Source organism: Camelus dromedarius, chromosome 34, assembly GCF_036321535.1.
Source record: "Camelus dromedarius isolate mCamDro1 chromosome 34, mCamDro1.pat, whole genome shotgun sequence".
Classification (NCBI taxonomy): domain Eukaryota; kingdom Metazoa; phylum Chordata; class Mammalia; order Artiodactyla; family Camelidae; genus Camelus; species Camelus dromedarius.
In genome coordinates this window covers 11620236-11632714 of record NC_087469.1, presented here as the reverse complement: position 1 = coordinate 11632714, position 12479 = coordinate 11620236, and the positions used below count along the sequence as shown (strand labels likewise).

At 44.7% G+C, this 12479-nt stretch overlaps 1 protein-coding gene across 4 annotated transcripts in view; it reads right to left on the bottom strand.

The window, feature by feature from the left end:
- SORL1 (sortilin related receptor 1) overlaps positions 1 to 12479 on the bottom strand; it is a 147168-nt gene that overhangs the window by 82555 nt on the left and 52134 nt on the right. For all 4 annotated transcript variants that reach the window (XM_064482157.1, XM_064482158.1, XM_064482159.1 and 1 more), the window contains exons 9-12: positions 11875 to 12067; positions 9156 to 9273; positions 8933 to 9006; positions 2714 to 2802 (exon numbers count right to left, since the gene is read on the bottom strand). In XM_064482157.1, coding sequence (XP_064338227.1) covers positions 2714 to 2802; positions 8933 to 9006; positions 9156 to 9273; positions 11875 to 12067 — 474 coding nt within the window. The remainder of the gene's footprint in view (positions 1 to 2713; positions 2803 to 8932; positions 9007 to 9155; positions 9274 to 11874; positions 12068 to 12479) is intronic.

Genomic DNA, 12479 nt, shown 5'->3' with positions numbered 1-12479 from the left:
ATGGTGGGTAAGCTTTGGGTCAGAAGCTCCATTTTTTAACAAGTCCTTCCCCGGTCTCTCCCACCAGCTGGCTCAGAAACATCCCAGAGCCACAGTGGGACCGGGCAGCTCCCAAAGGACGCCTCGCTCACTTCTGCACCCTCGGTTGCTGGAACAACATCTGGCTCATCGTGGAGATGCAACAAATGTTTGTGTAACTGACCTGAAATGCTGCCTAACAGATCCATGTTCAAGTCCCATCCAGCATGGGCCTGAACGCCTGACAGTCCCAGTCTCAACAGCTTGCAAACATCCAGGGCCCTGCCACTCATGTTTGAGCTCCAGGCATTGTCCTTGACAACAGAGCACAACGGGAGCGTCCCCTACCGCTGGGGCTGTGCCGTGGCCACACTACCCGACCCCTTCGAGTATTACAAATCAGGGGGGAGAAAAAAAAGCAATCTTGGAAGACTAAGTGTACATGACCTATTTACTGAACAATCAAACATGTTCAACTGGATTTTTGTTGCCTAATGAGTTGAGGAATTCAGGCACATAATGAAAAGGTAAGTAACAAAAGGAGGTGGTATGTGACAAGTGCCAAATCAATGAGATGGCCGATCAACGCTACGAGACTCAAAGGAGGAGAGCAGGATGGCTGCGGCTGGGGAGACCAGACTTTGGAAGGTCTGAAGCCCTTGATCAGTAACAAAAATCCAGTTGGGACAGAAGCAACCTCCACTCATGTGGTCTTGAGGATCTGAACTAATTACAATATTATTTCCTGTTTCTCTTCTGATGAAACGGATAGCCCAGGTCAAAAGCAGACCAGTAGAAGCAAAAAAAAAACAAAAACCAAAAAACTCTGAGCAACGTACTGAATAAATGCCAGGTGGCTATGCTACACAGATTCGGCCAAGCTTGGGCTGATATTTGGGGCACGTGCCCCTGTCAGCAGGAGTCCTGGATATATTTTCCTATTTGCAAATGCTTTATCTGAATCATACAGACACCTCCAAATGACCTGCACAAATCAAGGAATGTTAGAGTGCCCACATCCCTGAAGTCAGCAGCCCCAGAGTCACTGTTAAATGTCTGGGGAGGGCACTGTGACTTCCTGGCAGCAGGTCTATTTTCCTGATCGTGTTTTGCTCCAGCCAGCCGGCTGGCCACGCCGCCGCATTCCCGAGCACATATGTACCGACAGATGGTGTAAGAGGACCAGAATCATGCTAAACACTCAGAGAAGCCCGCCTGGAATGCAAATGCACCCTGGAGAAGAGTCAAGCCGGGAAAATCGGGAACTGTCTCTGCAGCCTGACTGTCATACACAGAATGAAATGTACCCCTAGGAAGCCAAACTACGCCCCCTACCGCACTTCTCACACAGCGTCCGGAACATCACGCTGTCTGCTTGTGTATCTCACCAGTGGTGGGTGGACCCCATGAGAGTGGAGGAAAACCTTCTGTTTCTCTTTAGATACACATCACCCGGAACCATCAGCCCTTGTGAAGTGTGTGAGGTGGGAATTAATAAATTAATGGGTAAATAAATGATGACTTGAGTGTGGGGCACACTGTGCTCTGGGACTGTCCTCAGCTGAGCCAACCCTAATCCAAATGTAGACACAAACAGTCCTGTGCACAAACAGGGCTTCTTCTGACTCCGGGCTCTAAAGAGGCACCCGCCCAGAGCTGCACAGACCAGGGAACAGCCGGGTGCAACGCAGAAAGCCAGGACTTTGCTTCTCTCTGCTTCGTGGATGCCAGGCCAGGCTGCTCAGCGCATGTCCAATTAACCACAGGGGAAACCAGCTGTCTGAGATCTCTTTTTTCAAACCACCCACCTCTCGTTTGCTGCTGGCCTTGCTTCTAAAAGGAGCAAAGGAAAAGCAAGCTGTCTTCCTTGCGTCAAACAAGATGACTACAGAAGCCCTCTCCCCTCCTTTTGTAATCCACCTCCTGGGTTCAGCTCAAAAACCAGAAGTGAGAGCCAGTCTGCCCTGACCTCATGTTAACAAAATTAACTTCTGTCCTGATTTGGACAAAAGTAACAAAACAATTGTTTCTGATAAAAATCAGACTCAAGAAGGCAGAGGTTACTAACTCTTGACATTTTTGCTTTTCAGAGGAAGGCACTGCAAAGAGTATGGAACATAATTTAAAGACCTGAGGGGCTAGTCTTGCCTGTTATTAACAAATTGGGAGACCTTGGGCAGTTACTTTACCTTGCCGAACCTCAGTTTTCTCATCTGTAAAATGAAGCCATTAACCCCAAATGTCCTTTCCAAGTCCATCTGCAAGAACTCCAAAACCCAGTGATTCACAGTAAAGGTTACTTGGCTATCACACAACATGTATTCTGAAATGATCACTCCTATGTCATTGCTATTTATTGTAATCACTGTCACTCATTCTATGAGTCTGTGTGTCACACACAAAGCAAAGAAAGACAAGCCTCTAGTTAATTTTTAGTCATCATTAATTTATATTTACATAGAGTTGTACTTTTTTGAATCAGTAAGATTATTTCACGTGTCCTTCACTGAGACATGAAGGACAAATTATGACTCCCATTTCATAAAACAAGGAAAGTTTAAGTAATTTCCCGAGTCACAAACTGCGCTGTCAGTCATACGGTGCTGTAGAGAGAGAACCCACTTACAATCACAGACTTAAATTTCTGGGAGAACTGGGTGATGTTAAAAGAAAAAGCTCGACCAGAGACACTTACTTCAGCTCGTTGGTCTCCATGCCTTGGGCTATTGCCATGACGATGCCTCCATGATCTCCCCACGTGTAGTAGTGAGGTCCAGGGAGGGCCTGAGGAGAGAGAGCCGGGGCTGATGGCACTGCCGTGGTGGGGGGCACACCACACACACGTGTACACACACATGTACACACACACACACACACACACACACAGGGATGCCACCTCCTGAATACAACTTCTCCAGAGCACTTTACGTCCTTTATCTCATCTGCTCCGCACAACCCTGAGTATGGGCAGGGCGAGGTCTCACACCCCGATTTCCTTGCCAAATGAAGAAACCAGAGCTCCTACTCAAGTGGCAGACTATCCACCAGCAGAGGCAGGAGTCAAACCCAAATCTCTGACCCCCACCAAGCCGTGATTAAAAATGAATCAACTGGAGTTCTGGTTCTACTGTGATGGGGTGAGCCACCACGGCTCATCCTTCCTGCTGGTTACACGGGAAAACTTTGGACAAAATACAAAAAGACAGCTACCTGAGGATGCTGAAAAATAAACAAAATCAGGCAGTTTCTGAAAGGGACTTAAACCCTGGAGAAGCTCGCCAAACGACAGTATCTTCCTGGCATGACTTTGCCCCCAGAGAAGACCCCAGTCTGAAACACCTCAGTTCTAGTCAGGTGGCTAAAGCTTCGAGGGAACTGTTTCTGCCTAAGGAGTCAGGCAAAGAAGCCCCTGCAGGCTGGAGAGAATGCGAACGGGATTCCAGAGGGGAGAGTGTGAAACAATAAATCCTTTGATACTGTGTATGGACTCATGTAAGTTTCAGCCTACCCCTGAAACTGCACGTGTGTGGAACAGACCCAAACCGGTGAAGCGAAGGTGTTTCAGCCTGAACCGACACTTGCACAGGACGTAACACGGAACTCACGACTGGAATCTAAACAGGTTCGTGACACACTAAAACAAAACTGTCAACATCCTCCAGAAGATTTCATGTCCAGGATGCAACTGAAAATTACTCAACATATAAACGTGTCAGTTAAATGTCTCCAATTCTCAAGGGGAAGGACAGTCAGTGGGTGTCAATTCCAAGATGATCCAAATGCTGGAATTGGCAAAGACCTTAAAATAGTAATTAGAACCGTGCTCCGTGACATACAAGGAAAACACACTTGAAATGAGCAAAATATTACATCCACCCTCATCTCCGCCAGATTATTAGTTGGCATTTGGACAGTAGAGGTTCTGTACAGAAAGAATACGTGAGATTAGAAGCTAAAATTTTTCAGCCCCACCCCATCCTCCCAGGAGGGCAGAGGGACTGGGTAGTGAGTTAATAATCATGCCTATGTGATGAAGCCTGGATTAAACAATCCCTCAACTGCAGGATCTGGAGAGTTTCCAGGCTGGCGCGCACATCCCTATGCTGGGAGAATGGCACGCCCCAACCCTACAGGGATAGAAGTTCCTGTGGTCAGGACACTTCTGGACCCTGTCCAGTGGACCTCTTCATCTGGCTGTCCATCTGTATCCTTTGTAATAGCCTTTATAATAAACCAGTCAACATAAATAATTCTTTCCCTGTGTTCTGCCAGCCATTCTAGCAAATTACTGAACCCAAAGAGTGGGTCATGGGAACCCCCAACTTCTAGCTGGTCAGTCAGAAGTGCAGGTGACAACCTGAGACTTGCAACTGGCAGCTGATACAGGGTGAGGCGGGGGCAGTCTTGTGAGGTTGAGCCCTTAGTCTGTGGATTTGTGCTAATTCCAGTTAGTTTGTGTCATGAATGAACTGCAGGACATCCAATTGGTGTCTGGAGAGTTGGAGAACTGCTTACTGTGATGGGAAAACCGCCACACATTTGGTATCAGAAGTATTCTGAGAGTAAAGGAAAAGAGTTTGTCCTTTAACATAATATATCATTATTACATAATACCATATTATTATTTTTTAGAGAAGGGAAAAGAAAGAAGACAGAAAAAGAGAAATAAGAACCATAAAGATCAGAAAGGAAGAAACAAAAGTGATGATGATACAATCACTTATATTGAATCTATAAAACACTAATAAATTATTTTAGCCAGGTTGCAGAATACCAGGTTAATAAATAAAAGCCAGTTGTGTTCTTATAAACTACAGCAACATTTGAAAAATGAACTTGAAAGAAAATTCCATTTACCACAATGCCAAAAAATTAAAAATACCTGAGAACAAAGCTAACAAAAGATACATTAGACCTCCATATTGAAAACTATAAAATATTGCTAACAGAAATGTAAGAAGAAATGGAGAAATATACATTTATGGAACAGAAGACTCCATGTATTAATACTTAATAGTAGTATTAAGATGTCAGTTTTCCCCACACTGATCTGTATATTCAGTGTGATCCTTGTCAAGATCCCAGTCAAGATCCCAACAGGTTTTGTAGAAATTGACAAAATGATTCTCAAATGTTGTGTGGGTGTACAAAGGCCCTAGAATAAGTCAATGTCATTTTCAAAAAGAACAAAATTGGGCCAAAAAGAGAAAGAAAAATACCATATTATATCACTTATATGTGGAATCTAAAAAACAACAAAAAAGACTAGTGAACTTATTTACAAAACAGAAACAGACTCACATTCATAGAAAATAAACTTATGGTAACCAGGGGGGAAAGGGGTGGGAAGGGATAAATTGGGAGTTTGAGATTTGCAGATACTGACTAATATATATAAAATAGATAAACAACAAGTTTATACTGTAGAGCACAGGGAACTATATTCAATATCTTGTAGTAACTTATGGTGAAAAAGAATATGAAAACGAATATATGTATGTTTGTGTATGACTGAAGTATTATGCTGTACACCAGAAACTGACACAACATTGTAAACTGACTATACTTCAGTAAAAAAAAAAATATATATATATATATATATACACATACCAAAAAAAGAACAAAATTGGAAGACTTACCCTACTTGATCTCAACCCTTATTATAAGTCTTCAATAATCAAGACAATTTGGTTTTGGTGAAAAGACAGACATACAGATCAATGGAGTAGAATAGAAAGTCTTGAAATAGACCACATACACGTGGCCATTTGATTTTCAGACAGGTACCAAGGCAGTTCAATGGGGAGAAGAGAAGTCTTTTCAACAAGTGGTGAGGAACCAACTCAATCTCTGTGCAGAAAAATGAGTAACAACCCATCCCACACACCAGATGTACAGATTAACTCAAAATGGATCATAAACCTAAACCCCAAAACTACAGAACCTGTAAAAGAATACAATATGGACAACCTTTGCGATCTTGGGAAGGACAGACCTTTCTTAGAACAAGAAAGGGCATAAAACAAAGAAGAAAAAGCTCATGAATTAGACTTCATTAAAATTTAAAACATTTGCTCTTCAAAAGACACCATTAAGAAAACAAAAAAACAAACAAAAAGCCAGCTACAGACTTAGGAGAAAATACTTGTAATTTGTATGTATCATATAAAAGACTTAAATTCAGAATATACTTTTTTACATAAAACCTCTTACAGCTCAGTAAGATGACAAATAACCCAATCCTTTAAAAACTGGTAAAAGATCTGAGCAGACACTTTACAAAAGAAGACTCTTAAATGGCCAATGAGCTCAACATCACTAGCCATCAAAAAAAAAAAAAAAAAAAAAAAGCCAATTAAAACCAAAATCAGTGGGGAGTACCCTCAGTGGTAGAGTGTATGCTTAGCATGCACAAGGTCCTGGGTTCAATCCCCAGTACTCTCATTAATTAAAAAAATTTTTTTGTAATTTTTTTAAAACCACAAAGAGATATCATTACCCACTTAACTAACATGTCTAAAATTAAAAAGCCTGACCGTACCAAGTGCTGGCACACACCTGAAGTGAGCTCTCACACCCTGCTGGTGAAAATGCAAAATATCACATCCACTTTGGGAAACAATCTGATATTTTAAAACAATTTGGTAATTCCTTTAAGAGCCGGACAAGCACCCACCAAGTAGCCCAGTCATTCCTTTCTGCAGAATCTACTCAAGAGACATAAAAAAATGTATGTCCACCTAAACACTATGTAAGTAAATGTTTGTAACAACTGTATTTGTCATCAGCAAAAACTAGAGTGTTTATTAACAGGTGAATGGATAAAGAAACGGTGGAATGTCCCCACAAGGGGATACTAATCAATAATAAAAAAAGGAAAGAATCACTGACGCATGGAACAAAGCGAATGGACCTCAAAAATCCTCATGGTGAGTGACAGAAAGCAGGCCAGAAGACTGTGTGCTGGATGAGCCCCTGTACACAGAATCCCAGCAAATGCTAACTAACACTCTGGCAGGGAGGAGGGTGGAGAGAGAGAGATGGATGACAAAGGGGCACAGGGACGCTGCGGGGGGTGATGGGACTGTTTGTTGCCTTAATTGTGGTGTCGGTCAAAGGCATAGTCATGCTGATCAATTTTGATCAAATTAAACACTTTAAATGTGTGCCATTTACCCTGTGTCCATGTGCCTCAATAAAGTAGTTTAAAACAAAATGTACAAGGAAGGGACTCAGGATCAGAGAATTGGCACAACTCATTAGTAAAAGGGGAACAAGAAGACAGTGATCAGTTTTCCAGGCAGCAGCCATGGCCTGCATCCCATTTCCTTGCCCCCGGCCACCACCTACCCGTCTCACACCCCCGAGACTTTCCCTCTAAAGAGAAGGCTGCCCGCGGGACCTCAGATGCCCGCTCCCATAGACAAGCTCAACCTTTTCATCCCCTCATTAGCTCCCTGCTATTTCCAAAAACAAGGTCCCTTGTGCAGTGGCTGCTTGCCCGGCGGGAGGCACTGACAGCTGCCCCAGCACCAGCCAGACGACACCACTTCACTGGAGGAGGAACAAGACCCTGCTTTCTCCCCAGAAGGAAATTGCTTGCAGATGTTCAAATCCCAGATTCCACCAACATCAGAGGGCACAAACAAACCACAGGCCTACCCGCAGAGGCGAGAACACCCAATTTCACAAGGAATGTCCGGCTCCAGGGAAGAGGAAAGCCGCTGCCCAACCTTTCCCACAGGAGCGGGACACAGATGTCCCCAAATTCCAACCTGTTCACGCTTTTTGACTACCCCGGCCTTAACAAGCTCCTTCACCCGAATACATAATTATATTCTCTACCGTACTGTATAGGCCTGAATTTACACACACACACACACACCTGGGTCCCGGATCTGTCAGCGGGAGGAATGCCACCTCAAGTGGGGTGAGGCACGTGACAGGTCTCTGCCGACTGCCCAGAGCCAGACAAATGTCGTGTATTATTATCGCTTCACACACTGCGTATTTTGATGTGAAAGTGTACATGCTGCATTTCCAGTAAGAGCCCCGCGAGGCTGGGAGCGACCTGCCGGCTCTTGTGAGAGCCCCACAGCCCTCCAGGCACCACGCGTGGCCTGTGGGAGACCTCTGAGTTCTACCCTGGTGGCTCCCTGAACGGCCAGCAGAGCATCACTGAAAGCAGCCCCCACGGAATGAGAGCAGATGTGTGCAAGTCATGGGAGGCTGGTGGAAAAGTACCTTTTTTTTAAAAGCAAGTTTGGGAGTTCTCAAATGTCCAAGGCTGAGTTAGTATTTCAGGACAAGAGAATGAGCTCCACCTTCAGAACCCGTATCACCAGGTCCTAAGGAGCCTTTAAATTAGTTACAGAACCTTAAGGCAGAAACGGCCCTCCTCCACAGCACAGAATGAGGGGAAGTTCCTGCACAGTACGGCCCAGGGAGGAGAGGCTTGACTTCGACCTGGCTCATATGCAAAAGGAAGGGCGGAACCAGGTTCAGACCTGACGCCATGACAACCACATTACAGTTTGCCAACAGAGTCTGCAAAGCCTTCCTGAGCCCCAGATGTCCCTGCCAGGTCCCAGGAGTAAAGAAGGGATGGATCAGACACTGCCTTATCCTCATGGAACTTAACAATCTCGGAATATTTACCCAAATTCACAGTTGTTGGAAAAAAAAAAAAAAGGCTGTTTTTGATTCAAAAAAACATTTTTGGCAAAATCACGAGCCCATGTTGCAGGGTGGGAATATGAATGGGTGCAGCTGCGGGGCTCTGGGTACCCTCTATAGTTTATCATCACGATGGGCATCGCTGGCCTCCACCACTGGCCACGTGGGTCCCTGACACATGGAGGCACCAGCCAGGTCCTCACACAGCCAGGAACAGGGGAGGGCAGGAGGGGCTGACCTCTCGCCATCGGGCTCCTGCGCTGCTAGAGACGTACACGTTCGTCTTGCTTGCCAAGTTCTTTCCCACCGAACCTAAAGTGCAAGAAGAGTGATTATTTTTCATTTCACGAATATGTCAGCGAATGCAGGAATTCCAAGTCGCCCAGCAAACCGCAGACAGCGCTGACTGCCGCAGGTGCCGGCGGTCCACCCGGCGGGGAGCCCCAGCAAGGCCGGCTTACCCGTGGCAATGATGAGACCGGGCGCCGACTCCTTGGACAGGATGGGCATCCACCGCAGCTGGAGGCTGAGCAGCTGGCTGAGCCGCTGGGACAGGTGGAGGGAGCAGCCCTGCGAGAGCTGCGGGGACACAAGTTCCAGGCACCGTCAGCACAGGACACGCCATCTCCACCTCCCTCCGAACACTGCACCCTGTCGCACCAGTGCTGCGGGTAGCCCAGAGGAAGAAGACCGGCCCAAAGAAAAAGAGAGCCACAGCCCGCTGTCCCCACATCCCACCCTCCCAAGGTGGATGTGACCGTCAGAACCAGGAAAATGCCTCTCATTGGGAAAAAGAGAAAAATCCTCGTAAAAATTCCTTCTGAGGCTCTCGGAGAACAGCAATCAGAAATCCGTGCCTGGTTAACCTATGATGGAGAAGACTATGAAAATGAATGCATGTATGTTCTCACGTGACTGAAGTATTCGTGCTGTACACGATACAGAAATGGACACAACATTGTGAATCGACTGTACTTCAATAGAGATATATTTAAAATGCAAAAAAAAAAAAAGAAAAGGAAGGAAGGAGAAGAAAGAAAGAGAGAAAGAAGGAAAGAAGGAAACAAAGGAAGGAAGGAAGGAAGGAAGGAAGGAAGGAAGGAAGGAAGGAAGGAAGGAAGGAAGGATCCATGCCAACGCTAGCAGACAGAGAGTTACCACTCTTTCTCCCCAGGTTACCTACAGGTTCTTTCTCGTGGGACTCACAACGCAAGACAAACAAAATGATTTCATATTACTTATTTTCTAAGTCAGTGGAGACGTATTTCAAATAGTATTCAAGCAATTCCGTCAGAGGAAAAACTAACACTCAGAAGTCAGAAAGCCTCACTGATAACCTCCCACATGTACAACCTAGGAGATACATAAACACCGAAAGATCCACATTAAACATTTTGAAGTAGTCCACATTTGTACAAAAAGTCTACCGGTGTCCTTGGCAAGGACCTCAAGTTATTCCAACTGGCCTCCATCACTTAGGTTCAGATTTTAATAGTTCTGCAAACAACCCTTTTGCTCTAGGGTCATGCCCGACTCTCCTGGCCAGAAAGGGACTGTCGAACATTCTTTAGCCTCGTCCAGTGTTCTAGACAGGCTACGTCTATTTGTGCTTACGTTACAGGTAAAAACTGACACTCTCTGTTAGATACACTTTTTTTTTTTAACACAAGGATCTCCCTAACAAATATCCATCTTGCTACCAGCAAAGGTTAGCAAGTGAAAACTGGAGTAAATTCGGGTGGGTCTCCAAGAAATATCTGCCAATTCGCCTTTTCTGTCACCACCTAAAATCAGAAGTAGAAACTAAAAGCTGATGACTAACTGTTGTCCAGTTCATAAATAAACTGATCGGTCAGGGGTACAAGGAGCTCAGTTTAAACAATCCCACTCATTTTATTAAACCAAGGTTTAGACCCCCACCCACGTCCTGCAGTGAAGGAATGGCATCTTGGTGTTTGCCTGTAGCTACCTGCACCCTGCCTCTCTCCCAAGCTAGACGTGGTGCGGTAAGCCCAGACCTGCTGCCCAACAGGGAAGAAAAGTCAAGAAGGGCATCCAAGATCAAGAGTCTCCAAAATAATTTTCCCAAGGGCCACAGATACAGCATGTAGGAGAGTCAATATATTTCACCACCGTGGACAAACAAAATTCGAAAATCCAAGAGATCAGGTAATTGTCTAATAAAAATGTTATGGCTTCTCCAGAAATGAGAACTATTGCTTTTTTCTCCCAACCAAGTTCCTTCTGCCCACCTACTTGACACACCCGAGGTCCCCTAGAGAAATGAGAGTGGAGGTGAGGGGTGTTACATAAAGCAGGGACCACAAGCCACACATCTCCCGAGGGAAAAGGAAGGAGCTGCTTGGGAGAATGGGAATTCTTAATGGGGCCAAACAGCACATTTTAGTATCGTGAGCTCTTCTGATGAAGTCACAGAGAGGAAAAACTGTAGAATCCTAACTTATATACAGGGAAGAACTTTAAAAGATGTTCTGCAGAAATAATTACTTACGGCGAGGGTTTCTGAACTGTCTTGGTTCACGGCACAATTGGTGTCTCAGTAATTTTTTTTTTTAATAGCAGCCTCAGGCCAGAAGAAATAGTAATTTTTTTAACATAGTTAAGTCCAAACAACTTAGTAAATATATGTCCTGAAAACTTAGAAACTTAGTCACAGATCAAAATAATAGTGTGTACATGTATTTGTGTATGTATATATAAATGGAAAGAAAACATACAATTTTTATTTCCTTCATAAATAACCACAGTCACTCATCACTTAGTAAGAGGATGTGGACACCTGTTAGGTGCTGCACGGCTTTTTGGGATCTCATCAGATACCACCCACCGTCATTTCCTGCCCCACTCTGATTTTTTCACTTGCTCTTTATCACATCAACTGCCAAGAATGCAGCTTCACAAAGACATGTCATCAAAAGACAGACAGCATGAGCTAAAGCTCAAACTGTGAAACTAACTCAAGACAGTGGTAACTCACATGGTGACCAACAGACGTCAAGCACTGCGCTATTTCCTTCGAAAACTTAAAATACCCCATGGCGCCCCGTGAGTTCACTACCGTACCCCAGGGTGTCTCGGTGCAGAGTTTGGGAACTGTAAGGGGAGACCTACAGCTAAGAGCGTCTATTAAAAATCCAAACAAGAGTAAAGCCTCTGTACCTCACAGTTGATTTTCTCTCCGTATCCTGTGAAGGCTGGGGCCTGAAGGAATTCCCAGGTTCCCCCTTTGTCAAAGGTGATGACGGATCTCATGTTCTCCTCGCTCATGGAGCCATTAATCAGAGTAGCAATGTACACCCCCTGCAACCCCTCCACGCGGTGAAAGTCAGCAAATGGTTCATTCATAAAATACCTACAATAAGAGAAGATAAATGGCTGTGAACTTGAACTCATCATTTGCTTGGTATGTTTTTATTTTTAATAACATAAAATTTAACCGTTTTAAAGTACACAATTCAGTGGCACTAAGTACCTTCCCGATGTTACGCAACGATCATCACCGTGTAGTTTCAGGGCATTGTCATCACCCCGCAGGGAAACCGTGTACTCACGGGCAGTTACTCCCCACGTTTCCTCCCCATCCCAGGTGCTGGCAACCACTGATCAGTTTTCTGTCTCTATGGATTTGCGTATTGTGGACACTTCATGTAAATGGAATCATACAATATGTGACCTTTTGTATCTGGTTACTTTCCTTCAGCACCATGTTTTCAGGGTTCATCCACGTTGTATCAGTACTTCATTCTTTTTTTCCCTTTAATTTT